This window comes from Corvus kubaryi, unplaced genomic scaffold, assembly GCF_017639235.1.
Source record: "Corvus kubaryi isolate FWS band 111438036 unplaced genomic scaffold, C.kubaryi_AGA036_p1.0 37391, whole genome shotgun sequence".
NCBI classification, from domain to species: Eukaryota; Metazoa; Chordata; class Aves; order Passeriformes; family Corvidae; genus Corvus; species Corvus kubaryi.
In genome coordinates this window covers 5,870,452-5,890,573 of record NW_024581130.1, presented here as the reverse complement: position 1 = coordinate 5,890,573, position 20,122 = coordinate 5,870,452, and the positions used below count along the sequence as shown (strand labels likewise).

At 37.5% G+C, this 20,122-nt stretch overlaps 1 protein-coding gene across 3 annotated transcripts in view; it reads right to left on the bottom strand.

Annotated features, from left to right (window-relative positions):
• Window positions 1-20,122, bottom strand: part of CADM2 (cell adhesion molecule 2) — a 591,021-nt gene that overhangs the window by 80,626 nt on the left and 490,273 nt on the right. For all 3 annotated transcript variants that reach the window (XM_042037859.1, XM_042037861.1, XM_042037860.1), the window contains one exon: window positions 10,143-10,233. In XM_042037859.1, coding sequence (XP_041893793.1) covers window positions 10,143-10,233 — 91 coding nt within the window. The remainder of the gene's footprint in view (window positions 1-10,142; window positions 10,234-20,122) is intronic.

The following is a 20,122-nucleotide window of genomic DNA, read 5'->3' as shown; positions in this document are numbered from 1 at the left end:
ATCTGCCAAGATCTAAGAATCTTCTCTTTCCTTTGGAAAACAACTTCAGCTTTTCGAATTATAACTTCGCCCTCTTCATTACTTTGATTTCTCTTCTGTTTAGCCTTACCAACTACTTCTTCTCAAGGGATTCTGCTAGGTGATATGTATTGACCCTGTGGTTCTAAACTATTTTTTTATTTTTCTAACATAGTCCTCAGGCTGCCTGGAAAGATTTAATTCTCTTAGTTGCCCCTTATAGCTCCTTTTTAACAAGATTCTTCATTTTTATGTAGCTCCTCTTTTTGATGTTGATTACCATATAATTGCCCAGACTTTGTTTTTTGCCTCTAGGTGTAAATGGCAAGCAAATACTTTTTAAAGAATGAGCTGAATGAAGATGGTGCTGAGAGCTCCTTCAGTCTGTGACTCCCTTTGGAGCATTCTAGAAATTGTGTGTACGAGGTAAAAAGGTAGGCTGGGGATATTTGAGAGCAATAGAAAGTAAAAACAAAACAAAAAACAAACAAAACCCCAACAAACACACAAAACCAACTAAAAATCATAATCAAAAAGCAACAGTAAGTAGAAACACTGATCTGTCTCCCACTTACCTCCCTCCCACCATCCCTCAGAGACACCCATACCCCCTCCTGCTGCTGGGATAACACAGTCCATCTCACCAGTGCTACTTAACCCTTGGTAAATCTTCACAATTTCATCTTAAAAGTGACCAATCCAATGTTCCTAAGCAAGAATAAACTAAAACAATGGGAAGAGGTGATCCAGGTGCAGGAGCAGGGGCTGCCCTGCAGCCCCTGGAGGAGCACACTCTGGAGGAGTGTTCTCCTGTGCAAGACTGCAAATCACAGTCTCAGTCTTTCCTCAGCTCTTAAATAATGGCAGTTTTGAAAGTGGTTTACTGTCATGCTTTAAATAGTATGGATGTGGAAATTTCATTTTTAACCAGCCAAGCTCAGGTCTGAGAAATCTCCAAGATCTTCCTTGCAACAGAAAGTCAAAAACTACCTCAACCAAACAATTAAAAATTTGTTACACTAATAATAAATTAACACAATCTATTATTTCTCTTACCTATTTGCTGTCATGCCTGACATAGCCTATTTATCTTATAATCTCTGTTTTTTTCTGAGGTTATGCTCACCAAAGTGTTAAGCTCCTCTAGAAGGATGGTGTATTACCCTGCTAGCTTACATCACACACAGGTTCTCAGGGTACTCTGCCGCTGTAAATGTGGGGTAGAAATGCAGATATTCAATGGGCTGGTGCTCCCCATGACATTGGGGGTTCCACACAGCATCTGCTGGGCATATTCCAGAATTGTGAAACATAGTAAGTATAACGAGCATGATTTGCGCTGAAGAAGTTCTACTAATGAGTATTTTTGTGTTCTACTGCTAGTGGTTAATTCAAAAACTCTATAATTTTATGTGTAACTGCAGCTAAACACTTGTGTACAGAAAGTGAAATATCTAAAGGCCGAACACCATATCCTCTCCCAAAACTTCTTTCTCATGTTTTAACTTGTAGTCTAGCACTCAGTAAGAATTATCTGCTCTGTATTTCAATTTTATCTATTGTTCTATTTCACGGGCCTTTTTTATTTTAGAATGTGTTTCCACCTGAGAGCAAGGAAAAGAATTATTTCAAAAGCCATACACATGCAAAATGGATTTAACGAGCACTAAAAATGCTGTGCACAGTTGTTTTTCATACTGTAGTTTATGCACTTTTATGGGTAAACACTGCAAAAAAAGGGATGCTTAAAAAAGAGGAAAAGCAATTATTGAATTGAACCTATTAGGCAATGTGATCATTTTACAGAACACTAAAGGGGACGTTCTTAAGCACTGCAGGAGGCTTTATTGTAAAGTGTAATTTTCAGACAGCCACTAATGCTCCCACCTGCTTCTTTCTGTGTCACACATTTTATAACACCAATTTCCCTGCACTCTGCAAAATACTGGGGGGGGGGGGGGGGGGAATTACAAAAAAGTGTAGAACGTCCCAGCTGTGAAAAAAAGATACAAGCTCCCAGAAGGACAGGATGTTTAATAAAAACTGAAATTTAAGCCACTGAGTATACATGCTCTATCTCAGCAAAAATGTTACCTGCTTTGTAATATGTTATCTACTACATCATGGCATAATTCTACAGTGGAGGTGTAATGTCAATGAAATATTGGTGTAGAAAGTCTCAAGCTGAATATTTGCACAATCCTTTAAAATAATTGGCTTTTTCCTGCAAAGACAAACTACCTATCTGGAAAGTTTCACCAGGCAGAGTTTTTCCTAGAATTCATATGACATTCTTCATAAGATTTTAGAACATTTTACTGAAAATGAGCACTCATTAAATATAAAGGATAATAGATGCATACAAAACCAAGGCAGGAGATATTATTAGCATGAACTCCTTCAAAATAATAATAATTTAAAAATTGGTCAACATTTCTCTGAGGTTGACAATAATCACAGGATACAGAGTGATTAACATCGGCTGACATGGGATATATCCCATCAGAGCAAATGAACAGGAGGCTGGGTTTGAGTTAATAATCACCTACTCAAAGAGAATAAGTTCCTTTTGGAGAAATGGAAGCTCACACTTCTCCAAACAGAAAAAGGCATACAGAGAGCCTAAATGGGATAAAGACACAGAGATGAAAAAGCACTGTTTAAAAAAAAAAAAAGACTAAGTAGGAACATTTCAAGAACCTATAACAAGGGTGAAGAGACAGACAGGACAGAGATACCTGCTGTATTTGCAGAAGACAGGCTCTATCTAACTGCTAAACACACCAAATTCAAAGAAAGACAACTTGGAATGGACAGAGAGCAGGACAAAAGACAAGAATAGGAGAGCCTGAGCTATCCTGAGAGCTGTTCCCAGTGACAAGGCATGCAGGGCTGAGAACTGTGAGGAGGGTTTCTTACCTTTCTCCAAGTCTGTATCCACAGATACAATACCCTGTCCTGTACATGTAGGAATTTATTCAAGCATATATTTACAGAACCTTGCCCAAAGCTGTGTGTGATGTGTGTCCCTGGAAACTTCACTGTAAACTCAGAGTGTTCAGAAGGCATAAATTAGATAAAGATATTTCAGTCAATGCTAGATCTGGGATCAAGGCAAAGAACACCAGGGAGCTCCTGGTTTGTTAAATGCACAGCAGTTTTGTTCAAAATCATCCACTTTCTGCTAAGACAAAGATCTAAACATAGAGCAGTGGAACTCCTGTAACTAGCTTCGCTTTTTTTTTTCACTTGATTTCAGTTGTAGGTGGTCCTTTCCAGAGGAACCAGGAAAAAAGACTCTTACAATTCAGGATTTCTTATGCACAAATGTGTATGAAGCTTAAGGGAGAAATACTTTGATACCACATTCATGTTTTGCAAGAGTAATATTTCATCGTGGATACGGAGAAATTTATCCAATTTAACAAATCATTAATATTTATTGATACTGCCTGAGCATCCAGTTCGGGCTGTGGATTCATTCTGCATGGTGATTTATAAACACAGAAACATGGATGCTTTTCCAGATTGATTATGATAATTCATATAGGCAGAATTGATACCAGCATTCCTTTCTAGGCTGCTAGGTATTCACGGCACAAGTCCAGAGAGCAGTGAATAAAACCTATGTAGAAAATGAGATAATTTCATACAGAACCTCCATCTCACCTGCCAGAGAAGCTGGGAAGTGCATCATGTCAAAGCAGGACAGAAAAAATTGTCCATGGACAAAAGGCTGGCCATTAGACTAATGATTCAGAGTCTAAACCTGCCATTAGGATGCCGTTTCAAAGCAATACTGGCAAACTGCTTACGCCAAAACGTTAGCGGCTGAATGTCAAGTGGGTTTCCGCAATTTTCTGCCCTAGATTCTGATTTCACTCTCGAGCACAGGTTTGTAGGCATGCTAAGAACTCACTGCAATGATTTAAACCACGGATGAGCTTTCTCCTGACTGGGATGCTGTGTCACTCCAAATACTCTTGGGAAAATAGGGACTGTGATCAATGTTAGATACATCACCTATTTGTCAATTTTGAACTCAGAAATTTTTCCTGCTTCACTTCCCAGCTGTAAGTTTGAGGCAACTGAATAATCTAATAATTCAAAGGTGTGCTAAAAATAAACATTTAAATATTTGCTAAGTTCTCAGACGCTATGGGAAAAAAAGCCCCATATGAACAGTCCAAAGGAACTCCTTTAATTCTCTCTTCTGAGGGCAGGCATCAAATAAGACATACAGATCATTCGTAGCTACCATTCATAATTACTGTTCCACTGTAGGAGTCAAGAATCCTCTTCAAAGGTTATATCCTGCCACAGTTTTTAGGAAGAAAATCATTATGATGTTTCTCATCACACAAACAAAATCAGGAAATCCAAATGTGTCCCTTCTAGTATTTCTCAAAATGCCTTCCTCAGGTTCAGATGTCTTTTGACTTTAATTCAAAGTCTGAACTCAGGTAAGTATTCAGAGGAAGGAGGAGATCCTGCTCTTTTCTTTACAATACCTTTCATCCTTACACCTGTGACAAAATGATTCATGAGATAATTGTTTCTGGAAGTTTTTCAGCTACCAAACATGAAAACTCTGCAGAATTGGCAGGATCTGCAGATGAAGAAGACAGTGTGTGTTGTCTACTTTGACTCTAGCAAGTCTTTGGTGATTGTCTCCAATGGCCTTCATTGCACCCAGGCTGAGATGTCACTGTTATCTGGATGTGTGTACCACTCAGTGGGTGAAAAAGCAGCCAAACCATTGATGGAGCTGAAGGAACACTCTACCCAGGGGTTGGTTAAAAGCAGATTTCATCAGGAGTCTGTCCTGGGTCCTGTTTAACTCTTTCATGCCAAAGACCTGGCAAAGGTGATGGAATGTGTTCCTTAAGCTGCTGTACTGATACATCTGTCAATGGGTCAACAGGTCTCTCATGGGAGGCAGGGAACTTCAGCAAGGATGTAAAATCCAACACCTAAGCTGAGAAGCATTGTGGCTGGGAGTTGTGGCTAACAGCAGGTTTAACTAGAGACAGTTTGAGGCCAGGCTCTGCTGCTTTCCAATGACTGGATACGAGTTCACTCCCTTCACTGTTTTTTCTCTGTCTCACCTAGAGCCCTGTCAGGTCCTTCTCAAATGAATCAGCCACTGTCTGGGTTCCCTGACAGACTAGTGGTGAGTGTTTCTCTGTTACCACTAGTATTTGTTTCCACCAGCCTTTGCAAAATGTTTGTCTCACTCAAGGGAGTCTTCTTTAAATAGATGCTACAAAAGACAAGACATTCTGTGGAGATACCATACACATCGTTTACAATGACTTTATAGCCCAAGCCTGGTTCTTTGGTGTGCACTCATTATTAAAAGGAAACACCTTTTCTTACATTAAAACGTGGTTTTGTCCATACTTTATACTACTCTGTATATATTAGTGTTTGTTATTGATTGTGCTTTTCTCTATAACTTTCATGAGCTCACGAATAATGTGATACTAGGTGAGTTTTCTGAAATAAAAATCTTCCCTATTATCCCAAACAAGGCCAAATATTCACTTTACATTAGTCAACCAACTGTACTATGATTCCCCTGAGCTGCATGGAATGGAAAGGCATTTCTCTAAAGCACACAGGAGACAGCTAACTCTCTCTTTGTTTCCTGTGCCCTAATTATTCCATTACATTTTGACGTCTTTTCTCCTGAAATGACACTGACTTAAAAAACTCACATATTTCATGCATGCTTTGATGAGATTACTGACTAAGGATATTAAATATTGAACCTTTCTTTCATTATGGGTCAGTTTTTGAATTTACTTTTGGGGCTCTAGACTATATAGTTAAGACACAACAGTGTATAGAAGTTACAGCTTGCAATAAGAAAACACTGGCTTTTAAAAATTTTTGTAAGCACAGATGACTGTAAATTATCATTTTGTTCTTTACTTTTTAGATTTGTCACAGCTATCTCATATTTATTTTAAAATACTCAAAATACTGTCAGACAGTGCGACTTCAGAAAAGTCTAGACATTGCATAAAAAGGATGCCTATGATTTCTGAAATTTAAGTACATTTCCTTCTTTGGAAAATAAACAAAGTTTAGGTAAAACTATATTACTCTAAAAGAATAAATAAATTAAGAAGATTCACCAACACCTTACAGACATATTAGGCAAGCTCAATGATTAAAATGTTACAGACTGACAACTGTCCAGGGATCCAGCCAAAAACACCGGAAGACAAAATAGTGCTAAGGATTGAAAACACAAGAGATTCAATTTGGTCTGAAACTACACAACAGTACCTCCAAAAAATTAATGCTGTTGAATAGTGACATCAAGTACAGACTGTCTTGACCTACGCTATGCAGAGAAATGGCTAAATACATTTTTACCTGCACTTGGGAGAAAAAAAACCCAAACCACAACAACCCTGGACATCAATATTATCAAAATGGTCAATAGGGTGAAGAAACCAGTGACTGAGTCCTGTAAAAGGAAAGACTAAGCTAACACAAATACACCTATTCAAATTTTTCCAAAAGACAATTCTTAAATTTGTTCCACCAGCTGGGCATTCATCAGCAGGACAAAATCCTCACAAATGCTATATCTCAAGTTTCCTTAAAATATTACAGATAATAGGGTATACTCCTATAGTGTGGCATATTTATCTGTGGTCAACTGATGAATACATTACCTTTTTTCCTTCACATCAAATGTTAATTAAAAATGTCACAGATTTATTCATACAATAGTCCAAACACCAGCCTTCTGCTCTTTCTTAGAGCTGGTGCCCGAAGTGCTACACAGTTGGATCAGAACATCATCAAATCCCCATGGCCCACCTCTGCAAAACCATCACATAACAGGCAGGAAGCCTGGCCTGCTCTTTTTATTGGTATCATCACATTTCCACTGCAGCAACATAGTGCTTACCCAAAAGAAGGTCATTTTTAGCTGCTGCATCTGAGTAACAGAACTAAGCACAGGGTCCGACAGGAGTCAGAGCTGTCCTCATCCTCCCAGTGATGAGCAGAGGTAAAACAGCACAGTTACAGAATTAGTGCAGTCTGTCTTACACCCTCTTATGCTGCCTCACTGAATCACATTTCCATCTTCCTCTCCACCCCCTCTCCCATGCTCCCAACTTCTCTTCTTCCCCTTAGCCCACCCTCAGCACCCCTGTTGCAACACTGGGATCTCTGTATCAAGACCACAAATGTGGGGTGACATCCATAGCACCTGGAAACCTCAGAGGCTGGGATAATCCCAGCCCATCTCACACACTGTGACAACTGACGCTGCTCACATCCAAGGGTCTGAGGACATTTTTTCTCCTGTCCAAAGTCATGGCTAATGACTGGCCAAGTGAAATCTTATACCCTAAATTGTGAAACCTCAGCAGGACCCAGATGTAACACCTAGTACAGTTGTTCTTTGTCCCTCTGCTATATCTCTGGAGGATGGAGGATGCTGGTTCAGCAAGAGATGCAGAGTGCGGTTGATTTCCTAGAGATGTTGGTCTGAGCAAGTCTTCCCTCCCATTTCCTGCTGCAGGGCTGTAAGTTAGGAAGGGCTTTTCCTCAGGACTGTGTTGTAGATTGGAAACACAGTATCTGGGTAACCGCGAGGCACACAGTTTGAGGGACAGAATCCCTTCCAGGAAGGGCTTGGTGATGAGCTGTAAGATGATGTAAGTACATTATAGCTTTAGCCTCATCCTGCTTTTCCCTTTTGGGAAAGAATTACTCAGCAGCAGATATCAGTATCATCAATGTCACCACAGCCACTGCCTGGCTTCACTCTTTCTCAGTTTTCATCTCAAATGTCATTTTGAAGCTTGTGAAAATTGCTCTGGGATGCACGAGAAATGCACCTCTAAGTACGAGTTCATTTACTGGTGTGACTCAGGAGAGGCTGTTGTATCTGTGACATAAAGTATAGAGAAATTAACCCATAGTGTGCAAACAGCTGTGAAGGACCATGGCTGGCTCTGAGCTCTCCACAAAGCCCCCAGTTCATCACTTGCCTTGTGACACTGATATATCTGGGCTCTGTGGACCTTTCCAATTCCTCTCTCTCTCCAAGCCATGGGTACTCACAAATCAGGTTGGGAGCATGGCATTCCTGTTTCTCCTGCTAAGCCACTGCAAACTGCTCCCAGGAGGATGCCTATTTATTACTGGTCCTGTGACATGAAAGACTGACCTAATGAAGCAATACAGAGCAGCTGATGTTGGCAGTTCCTGTGGCCTGGACAATTAGAAGTGCATTTATTGGCAAAATATTTGTGCCCCAAAGGCTACCACATACAGGTCTCCTGTCTTGCTAATTTTGTGATGTGAAGGTTTTTTTTTTGGCTGCCCTTTCAAAACCACATGCAAGGCTTGCACTTGCATCCTTTAAGGATAGAAAAGTGTTTTATTTAAAATAAATAAAAAAATAAATCAGTAAACACCTTAATTAAAGCTCTGTTTTAATTACTAACTAGTGCCTCCTAATGGTATAAAGTATGTCTATAATATTATGTGTACCAAATAGAAAATATTGTGTATGTCAAGGCACCTCACTTTTACTCCTCTGATTCTTTCCCTTATCCTGCTGGTGAGCGAGGAGCTAGAATGCCTCAAGTCTGTAAGCCAAAGAGAGCACTTCACATGTAGCTGTCACCTGTTAAGTCATGAGGAAAACACTGAGACAGGGAAAATGCTGAGTATCACTCAGCCAATGGTGCACTCAGGGCAATCAGTACTGACCTCTTTCCTAAAATTAAGCACTTGGACATCTTTGGCAGAATTTGAAAATAACGGGGAAACAGATTCTAGATCCTCATACCCAGGGGAATGCTCAAGGGATATGAGGTAAAAGGATAATTCCTTCTCCTTCAGGTACATTATAGAAGCAAGAGATGGCTCACAATGGATTTTTGTGTTACCTACTGAAGTATTTTTCTCAGAAACACAAACACATCAGAAGTACACAGGTATACAGAAGACCAATTACATTGAGCATCAGGTCAGACTAATTAGTTGGATTTCCAGTGTTTTTGTCTCAAGCAGAGCAGAAGCATGATCTACATGCTCACTTGCTCAGCCCAGCCAAGATCTGGATGGAGGAGTTGCTTTAAAATGATGCAGGCACATACTATAAAAAAGAAAAGTACCTACAGAATTTAAATTGTGCCACACATAACACAGAAGAGTTTTTCAAAATAGAAATTTTGAACTTAAATGCCTTATTTGACCTAAATCTGACTTCAGGCTCCTAAATAAAGCAATTCCATAAAGTCACTAAAGTTACACCAGAGAAAAATTTATCCATAAGTGACATGATTCTTGTCATGCAATTTGCACCTTTTCTAGATCCAAAATATTATTCCATTACCATTTTCAAGACCATCCTAAATCTTTGTATCATCACTACACTATAGATTGATCTTTTGAGCAGAAGGTCAATATTTAAGAAACTTGATTCATAGTAACTTAATATTAGCAATTATTTATATACGTGAGTAAATATGTAACAAGTCTTCTGGGAAGATCCTGTTTTCAAGAATGGAGTCTGTTTAAGCAGCAGATTCTGTGCAAGAGTTAAGCTCGGCAGATCTGTCTTTAGAGATATTTACAGCAAAGATAATTCCCAAGGAAAACAATTTATATTATTAAAGCAGGCTACACCTTTCCAAATCCTGGTAGAAACAGGCTGCCAACTTGCACATGTAATTAAACTTCAAATTCCCCTGTAAACGGCAGCCAAGGTTCAATGTATTTTTTCTGAGGCTGGTTGAGGTAGGAAAATTTTCGGGAGATGTTTTCTATCATCACTTTAATGATGTAAACAGGGACTGATTAAACCTGCACACCTTTCAGGTTGATATAGCTGACTGTGGGAAAAAAAAAAAAAAGAATCTCACAGCTGGAATTCTTCCTGAAAACTAAAATAGATGACAATGTAAAAGACCAATCTTCTAAAGACACTTAATGAAGACAGGCTTCAAGGGGTATTCTATACCAGAGAGTACTTTACACCCCAGGAGGAGACAAAACCAGCAGATTTCTGCAGCTGAGGATTGCAGTCACAGCAGAATAAGTAAAATAACAAAAAACATATTACTTGTTAAATCACTTACACTGGTTTTCCTTTGGATTCACAAGTCAAAATTATAGATTGTCCTTCTTCAGGCCATGAATTGGAAGAAATGATTTTAACTAAAGGTGTATCTAGGAAGAAAAAAATAGACAACTTGTTGATATACACAAAAAAGATTTATTATCTAAGAATACATTCTTCTCTATTTACAACAGACTAAACCATAGATGTAATTTACACTTGGAGACCGTTTCATACAGAGCCTTGTGCAATTTCCATTGTCTTCAGGAAGGCAATAAAAATGACCAATGTAACTAAACCAGTAACTTTTTATATCCCTAGGAAACACAGATAGAAAGCATGTGTATACTCAGAGGAAACAACTTTTTTATTTCTGTATTTGATACAAATACTCCATGTGACTATCTGAAAGTCTGATATCTAGCAACAAAATAAAAAAAACCCCAAAAACATCAAGGATGAATAAAAAGTACTCCATGCAATTGTTTGCCTATTTTTAGGTTGATCTGATGGAATGCTGCTATTAGAGGAATGAATGCAATAGTGTACATTTGAATAAGAACCCTTTTGTTGTTGCAGAAGCTTGAAACTCATAATAAGAAAGCTACAATAGGTTTCAGATAAAATACCTTGTTACAGACATTTTACAGGATATTATTTCTGAAATGCAATAAAGCTGCCCCTAAAACAGAACAATCTTAAACAGAATTTGCAAAGAGAATGTTTCAAATATCTGCAGAAAGCACTACAGAAGAGTCTGCAATCTGTCCAGTGTGATGAGATTAGTTTTACAGCTTTAATTGCAAAAAGATACACAATATAGCTACTGTGAATTCATGCAGAATAGATAATTTGAAGTAGATCTTTAACTTTTAAAAAATTTTGCCAGCTGGCAATATACTCTCATAGTCAACACACAACTTAGAGGGGCACCTTTATAAGGAAAAAAAAAAGATGAAAAAGAAAGGAATGTAACACATTCCTTTTCCTTAGGAAAAGGAAGAAAAAAAAGTTCATTGTCATAGTGAAAAAAAAGATCAGATTAAAAAGAAAAATTTCTATTTTCTCCACAGTTTCTTTCTCTATAGTTTCCTAATACAAACCACTTTAACCTGCAAATCTAGGGTACCTAAGTTTTGTCTCATTCAACTTGCAGTTGCTGTTTTCCTAAATGGTGACATCACAGATGTTCTGTTATTAAGCAAATGTGGAAAAGCATGACAGTATGACCCCATAAAATCAAACAGAAAAGAAAAAAAGATATGCTGTAACAATATAGTTTCTTATGGAGATGCCAATAGTCCTGGTGAACACTAAACGACATCTGAACAATTAAAATGATGGAAATATTTTTCTAACTTTTGATTTTTATTTTTACAGTGTAACAGCATGGCACAAGACAGAAGAGGGGCAGGCTTAGTGCAGACTCACTGTAATTCCACTGGAAGTATTTTCAGCCTCATTCAGCTTTCCACAACAGCTGCACTAACCTTGCACCAGTAGCAAATCTGCTCCACAAGTTCATATTTTTCAGGACCCTGCAAACCATTATGCAGGTGACTAATCCTTTGGAGGCCAGGCTGGCATTTGCTTCATTTTTAGCACATGCTTAAGGCACTGACCTCAAGTGCCTTAATAAATCAGGGCATCAAGTGCTTCTGTGATTTCAGTGGTGCTGTTGAAGATGAATAAATTACTCTCTTGACTATACATTGAACCAGAGGAGCAAATTAGTATCAGATAGGAATACATGAAGAATTTAACTGAGGGAGGGAGACAACTAATGCAATGAGATCAAGAGGTTTCCAGAGAAATATGAAAAAGAGCAAAACTTTGATGGAAGTAATCCTGACAGCCACAAGTGAAGGAAGAAATTAAAGGCCCATCTAGCTATTATTCCTGGCTTAAATATTTCAAAAAAATTATCAGCATTTTATGCAATATTGTAAATGACCCACATAAAATTGAAGACAGGATTCCAGACAATTATGCTTTCACTTGCATGGATCAATGCAGTGCTCTTTTCCCCAACTTGAGGTTCCCATTTGTACTTTAATACACCAGACAGCTCTCTGTTCTCCATGCACTTCTAAACAGAGCTTACTAACACAGAATAAGAAAGGTCTTATATTTATGTTTCACTCCCTAAGGCACAACAAAGTAGTGTAGGAAATATATTCCCTAGTGGTTTTCCCTGCTAGTTGACTTAAACAGTAACTACTTGTTTCTCTAAAGCAGGAAACACAGGGTTTAATTCAATATATAATTTTTAGGGAAGTTAACAATGGAAAATTTTTGCATTTTATTAATGGCTCTTTTGCAAAAACTAGATATTCTATTTTGAGTGCTTTATTCTCAGTATTACTGTTTCCATTTTTTTTTTTTTAAGGCCATGCTTAATTTCTCTCCAGAATTAAAGTGTACACTTAAAAAGGGAAAACTTTTAAGATAAACCTGCCCCCTATTTTCACATTCACATCAATACTTTAAATGAGAAGAAATCTTCAGAATAATTGAATTGAATCAGAACTAACCTAAGTATCTTATTTTAACAAAGATTATAAAACCCTGCTGACTGATACTTTTCCAGAACACAAAATGCTATTACAAAATACTACCTCCTGCTATGACAATTCATTTAAGAAGAATTTGAAGAGTATAAATGTACTCTATCAATACTTTGAGCTCTGACCTGTCACATTTAAAAGTATTAATCATAACAATTGGAACAGCACCTGATCTCCAGCAAACACCAACACTACGAAGCAGCCTAAAGAAAGAAAATCCAGAATTGTAATGCAGTAAGAGGTTGATTTCTTTTCAGTTATGCTCATCAGCTTGTTATAAGTAATGTAGATGTGTTCAAAAAACCCTCTCCTTTTACAACCAAAACAAACAAAAGCAGTAGAGTCAAGGGTTTTAATGTGGGTCAGATCTTCTCCTCCCCTAAAGTCAGTAGAAATATACCAACTTGTAACAGTTGAACTTATCAGAACTTCAATAATTTGCATTTTTTTTTTTTAGTGTTTGGCCCAGAAAGTTCATGACAATAAAATACCATGGATCAATATTCAAAGCAGAATTCATGTGAACAAGGGAGTGGCAACTACGGCTTCTTTACAATACCTACAAATATGTCCTTATCCTGAGTTCTAAGAATATTACGGAGGAGATAAGTATTCCAAAAATAATAAACTTAGGAAAAGTCCAATTCTATAAAAAACCCCAGTGGTTTATGAGAGTGTAAGCACCACAGCAAGTCTTCTCAGTAAAACACTTTGCTTTCAGCACCCAGTGACTTTTTAAGTTACATCCATTTCCAACAGTGAGAGCTTCTACGACCCTCCAGTCTTTAGCTTGAGTAATGAGGTACTTATGAGTTGCAATTGATTGCTACCACCAATCTGAACTGAGATTCAAACATGTCTTTACACATCTTCTACCCTCTACGAGCATAGAATTTGCTCCTTTGTTTCTGGACATACCAGCTTCAGGTAAGAATTATGGCATGGGGCTTTTTTTATATAACCCTTCATGATTCAGTGGACCAAAGGCAAAAGTTCCACTGAGTGATTCTGCTTCATCCATCTTTCCAGGATTTGGGTTCATCTCATCTCACAAGAGCAGGAAACCCATTTCAAAGCTTTGGGAAGATTTATTGCTTTTTGATCAGGCTACGTCATCTTCAGCAACACACGAAATCAGTAAACATATGGGGAAAATTGATACCAGCTTACACTGGTAAAAAATGTTACCTGATGCACGTAGAAATTAAACACTTCAGTGCTTGACTTCTGCTGTTCTTTTAGCAGAAACTAATGGCAACATTCATACCCTGCAGAACTGCATTACTGATTGATTTAATCTCTTTGCAGCTATTTTCAAAATAAAGGTGGTTCTTATCAGTCACTAGACCTTTGCTCTTAATCAGATCTTCTATGCTTAAAGGTTTGTGTGTTTGCTTTCAGAATGCACTTGTTGTTTTTATATCGCTTGAAGTCAAATAGACTTCAGTATGTATTTACATTATTTTATCACCAAGCCTTTATAAGGTTACATGCAGGATTAAATTCCTTCACATAAATTTACTCATATAAAGCAATCCCATGAAAGCTGCTGGAAGACTCCCCCATGAAAAGTTATGTCATACTTCATGTGCAAACCCTCAACAAACACAGTGTAAAAATGGAAAACTGAATTCATAAAACTTTACAAATTTGCTAAGATCGTGAAAGAGGCCAACAACAGAATCAGACAATTAATCTCTACTAGTTTCTTCTTAGTGCCAAGATAGTAAAAGCATAATTTAGCCTACTTTTCACATGTATCTTCAGAAGTCCTTGGTCCCATCAATCCTTAGCATGCAAAACCTTTCATGGAACTCACAGATGCTGGTTGAGTCACGAAATCAAAGTGTAACCCTTTGCATCCTAGGGCATTAATCAGCAACAGGTGTGTAGAAATAAGCACACGAAAAATCATTTTGTGAGACAAAGGGGTAGCATTATGATGATGTCATCACTGGAACACGCTATTTTATCAAGTAAACCTTCCCTAATGTAATCATCTTCAGCCAATAATTACAATCCTAGAAACAGAAAATAAGACCACCTTTCTTCTTCGGCAGATGTCAGGGTGGGTGGAGTACATATATTTCATTGACACTTTAAGAAACAATGATTGGAAGCAGTAGACTATTCAGGAGTAGGAATATTCATGATTTCATAGTCATTAGAACTCAAAGAGTGCTGAAAATGCACCTATGCAAAGAACCATGCAGCAGACTTTTCTCCAGGTAATTTTGAGATATGTGTTAGTTTAGCTGCAGTATAAACTTCTTGCAACTAGATTTCTCTACACATTTTGTTAAAAGGTAAATCTCTCTGTTGCTCAAAGCCTTCATTGGCCTTCCAGTGAAAGGAGGATTAACAGAAAAAGTCTGAGTGGTTCTCCTCTGCAGAAATCTACATAGGAATATTGTATCAGATGTACAGATCCAAGTCAGGGCTCTTAACTTGCAAGTTTTCTGCTGAATTACAGATTTTAAAAAAATAAATAAATGCCATAACTTACTACGAAATTTAAACTTAGCACCCCAAATATCTTCCAGTGTGGCTGAAGATTCAGAAAGCAGAACAGAACAAGGTCACTCCTTTTTTTCACTTACAGAGATAGTGTCACTAATCCCCAAAGATGGGTCCTGTACTTCAACATTCTACATTTTAGAGGCCTGCTCTACCTCCAAGTCTTAGGAAGCCACTTCTACACTTCCTCACTTAGATGTAATTTTATCTTTGTGAGAAGTGGTAATCAATCCATCAGGATTAGTTATTAGACCCCATGCAGTGATTGATGAGAAAAAGAGGTTACTTATTCCACTGAGTACTGAGGTATTCACACCATGTTCAGCAGATCTAGCAAAATACTTATTTGACAGTAATTCAGAGACTTGAACATTCAATCATTTGGAGTTCATGGATTAAGGGTCTGGTGTGGTTCAGAGTGCAAGAACCTCCCCTGCAATACCAGAGGTCAGCCACGAATGCTAAGGCCTCCCTTCCAGCCAGATTTTGAGCTAAAATTTCACTTTGAATTTGAAAAGGCTTTTTTTCTTACCTATTTCCTAGTTTGGATAAACCAGGATATTCTGACATGCTAAAAAAACCCCCAGGTATTAGAAAATTCTTAGCCCAATGCACATCACGAGTTAGAATTCCTCAAGCAATTCGGTACTCTGTAAATTGTTTCTATTTACATTCAGTGCCAACATAACATGAAGTATACCTTTCATCTTACATTTAGGAAAGTTTTCTAGAGCCAGATTAGGATATTCACAAAAATAAAAACTCAAAAAGTTTAATAATCCCCACCCATTTCCTAGGAATGTGTCAATACTTAGCATCAAATGGTTTTGGTACATCCATACTTGGGCTTTACATGCAAAAATTTTTCTTAAATATTTTTTAAAGGGCTTTTTGAGCTTGTGGCCTAGAGTAGCCTTCTTACTTGTCAAAGATGGCAATCTCTTTTAATGTTTAATTTCTTTTTTTAAAATAAAATCAATAAATGTAAATACAATGCCATAAGCAGATCTTAGATCTTTTACTAATACCAACACAAATTTAATAAAGCCTTGTCCAAACCGGTAACAAATATATAATCAGCTAGGGCAGTTGTGTTTCCACAGTATTATTTCATATAAAGTGCAGTGTCCCTTGAAGTCTTTGGGTTTTTGAACTTGTTTATTGCATGAAGTCTGTAATTCCTACTTCCCAAAGTAAAATGGCATCACAGAAGACATGGGTTCTACCACATTTCAATTAAAATCTCCTGTAGTATTATCTATTTAGGTTTTGCATGCTATACAGTAATTTTGCCAAATGTTTGGATCTTCTCTTTGTACATGGCTAGCATGATTTTGTCATGATCAAAGCAGTCCAATAATTAATATTTTAAAATAAAGGTTTTTTACTGTTTGAGCAATAATCAGTTCATAAAGTAGTACTGGTCTCAACTTTTACTTTTGGGTAGGTTGGTTCACATAATTTTAAGGAAATGGGTAATAGTATCAAGAAGAATTCACATTTCTCTTGACTTCCTCTGTTTTTCTTTCACCAAAGAAAGCATTTTTTTCTGGTCTGTAGAATATTAAAAGACCTGGCACAGAAAAAAATGTCACAGTTGGTGACAGTAACATATAATGTTCAATATATACGAGGTGCATAGAGAAAGATTAATCTCTTGAATTATTTTAGTTTGTGAGTCTTCAGGGATCAAAAAGAAAAATCCATTGGTCAGGTTCTTTCCTGCATGCATGGCACACATCAGTGTGATATATGTTGTCCAAATCTCTTTTTCTTAAAACACGAGGGATTCTGTACTTCTTTTTTTTTTTTTTAATGCCCTACTTAGTCTTGCAAGTTCAAACTAGTAAAAAGAGCTAAATATCATGAGAATGGTAGAAAAAAAGGAGGCACAGCTGGTCAAACAAATGGTCATCAGCATGTCATGAACAAAAATGTACATCTCTACACAATATCATTACAACAAATACGTTAAACCTCCAAAACAAGGCCCTCCTAACAGATTAGTTTCCATGCAGCCAAATTGTCAGGTGCCTATCTCAAAACCAGGGCAAACACAATCCTGTCCCTAATTGTGTCATAAATAATTGAAAGCAGCTCATTAACATCGTTTGACCCGAGGCCTCCGCTGGAACACTTTGATTCTGATGCATGTTTTCTTTGAAGGTGATTCTCTCTCTGTAGTTTATGTCATGAACATCTCTCCAGCTGCACCAAGAAGCCGAGTTTGTTGTAATGAAACCTGTGATCCTTGCTGGACTTGCTGTTTGAGTGCAAATTATGTTAATAGCAAAAGGAAAGGCACGGGAAAGATCCAGGGAGGGGCAAACACTTCACTAGCTGGGTTTGTCAGAGGAAGCAAGTGCTCACAGTACATCAGGATGTGCTACAAGTGTGACTTAAAATCCTCCTTTTAAAAGCACTGATACTACCTCCTTACTTAATCTTTGAGGATGATGAGTAGATGGTTTTAATTACCTTTTGTCACTAGAAGTTTTCTCCTATACTCAATGACTTGAAAAGCCTTAAAAGTACTGCTAGTAAGAAAAAGCTTTGTTTAACAACCTAGCTGGGTACGGGATCCAACAGCGTGGAATATGGTAAAGGATCCATTCAGGAAGAGAGCTGTGCTTGTGTGACAGAGCAGTTCTTCCCACAGTGATCAGTGAGCATCCCATGGATGCCAGGTTTTACCTTCCTGGACCCCAAGCAACACAGGGAACGTGTCTTATTAATTACTTGCCAGTTTAGAACACACTCAGCTGAGCTCCGGGCAGCCCAGATAAAATACACAGACCTTTTCTATGGTGTAACATCCATGTCATGGCTGCCAGATCATCTGGCAAGGAAAAAGATAACCCCCACCTTCCTCCCATTACCCACTGACTGTTTCCAGACTACTCCAAGTTCTGAATTAATCACTTAATCTTTTGCAGCAGCACCTTCTGCCTGGATCTATAATACTCAGATTTACTCTGCCATTTTAAATTAATATATTTACCTTGTTTTGTATTTTTTTTTTTTCTGAACAGAAACCACCGTTTCCTCTTTGTACCAGTGCAAATTGCTATAACTGGTTCATTACGACACATTTTTCTTCTTACAGGTTTAGCTAAATTATGAGCTACCAACAGCATGTCTTTACTTCATGGTTTTATTTTATGACCACAAACCTTCTGAATATTGAAAAGCTTCCATAAATTTCTCAGATATTTTATTGTGGCAGTGAACAACAACAGTTCTGGTGCTATCATTTTAAAAAATGTTATAAAAATCTAACAGTCTGATAATAAAAGATTATTGCTACCTGGTAATAAATGGCTGCCAGATGATAAGATTTTAAAAGTTTTTCCTGAGAGACTAATTCATTTATTTTCTACCCATTTTTGTCTGATTTTTCAAAATGCATGTTTGTGAAATCTATTTATGTCACAGCCTTCTACATTTTTCATCGTGCTTTTTCTCTCTCTTATTTCCTTGGAATCTTTCCATCATTTCCAGATGCATAGATAAAATAAGCAGATACCTCTGAAAATGATGATGTATCTACTTTCTAGATTAATTAGCACTGGAGTAAGCATAGGACAGTTTCAGGAACTTTTTTTTTCCCTTTGGAAACATGAGATCATAATTTTCATACATGGATAGCAATTACAAAGCTCATTGAAAATTCTGTATTCCTACATAATTTTATTTCTGTTTCTAAAAAATGTAAGCAAATAAGCTTAGGAAAAAAGGGACGTTAAAAGTAAATTCCAAGGACAAACCACTCCAGTATGCACAAAAATAAACATCAAGTTGGATACCCCAAATGAGATGTGAAAGAAGAGAGAGGAGCATTTTAATCAGCTCTGTGCAAGTGCTCACCATTTTTAATAGCTTTTACACTTACCAGCTGTGCATCCTACAGCTGTGAATCAGCATTCCCCCAAATTTGGCTTATTTTGTAAATGGCAAGCAGCATGGCTTCTGTCTGTGCACTATTGGCTTGAATAAGCACTTAGGAGCAAGTCTGCCTTGGTAACTTCACCCAAGTAGCCTGGGAGATACAGTAAGTTTGATGCTCTGCTTCAGAATAGAATGAATAACTCATTGCTTAAATGGATGAGAGAAAAAAAATCAATATTATGTATCTGAAAATTTATTTAATTAGTAATATTTGTGTCTGAGTCAATCTAGTTCAAGTGATTGTGCCACGGCAATGATGTTTCATTTCAATAAAAGTATTCAACAACACTGTGAAATTAAGCTTTATGATAGCACTGAAATTTAGCTTTATGATAGTACTTAAATACTTAGGTTTGATAGAAGTGAATACTTGGTACCATATTCACATGGATATTCTAATGTCTTCTTTTTACACTCCTTTAAAACTGCTTTACAGTCAAGCAGGACCAGGAACAGCATATGGTCCCTTTGTTATCTGAGATTCTTTGATGACTATTGTGTCATCAATCTAAATCTCATCTGGTTTAATTTTTTTTAAAACTATGTTTGTTGTAGGAAAGAGTAGTAACAGCTTGTAACAGGAGAGTGTAAAAGCACTCTCCTGGACGGAAAACAAGAAGCTGGATGCCAGTGTGGGGGAAAAGAAAGACTGACAAGTCAAATATTCCCTCCTGACACTCAAAGTAGGTCAGTGCCTGAATTCGAGCACCAACCTCGCAGGAAACCATTTAGGTTACTAATTCTGTGAACATTGATTATGTGGTACTTTGTTAAAGATATTCATTGTACCTGTTTCAGCACCTCACCTGCTGGTCATGCCAGGCTCCTCCACCACTATTACTACAACAAAATAAAGTAAAATGTTGTAGTACACAACATGGAGCTTTGGGTTTTGGGAAGGTGAAAGAGAAGCTGCAGGTACAACACCAAAGCTCCACAGCTCCCCCCTGCTCCATTTCAAATGCTT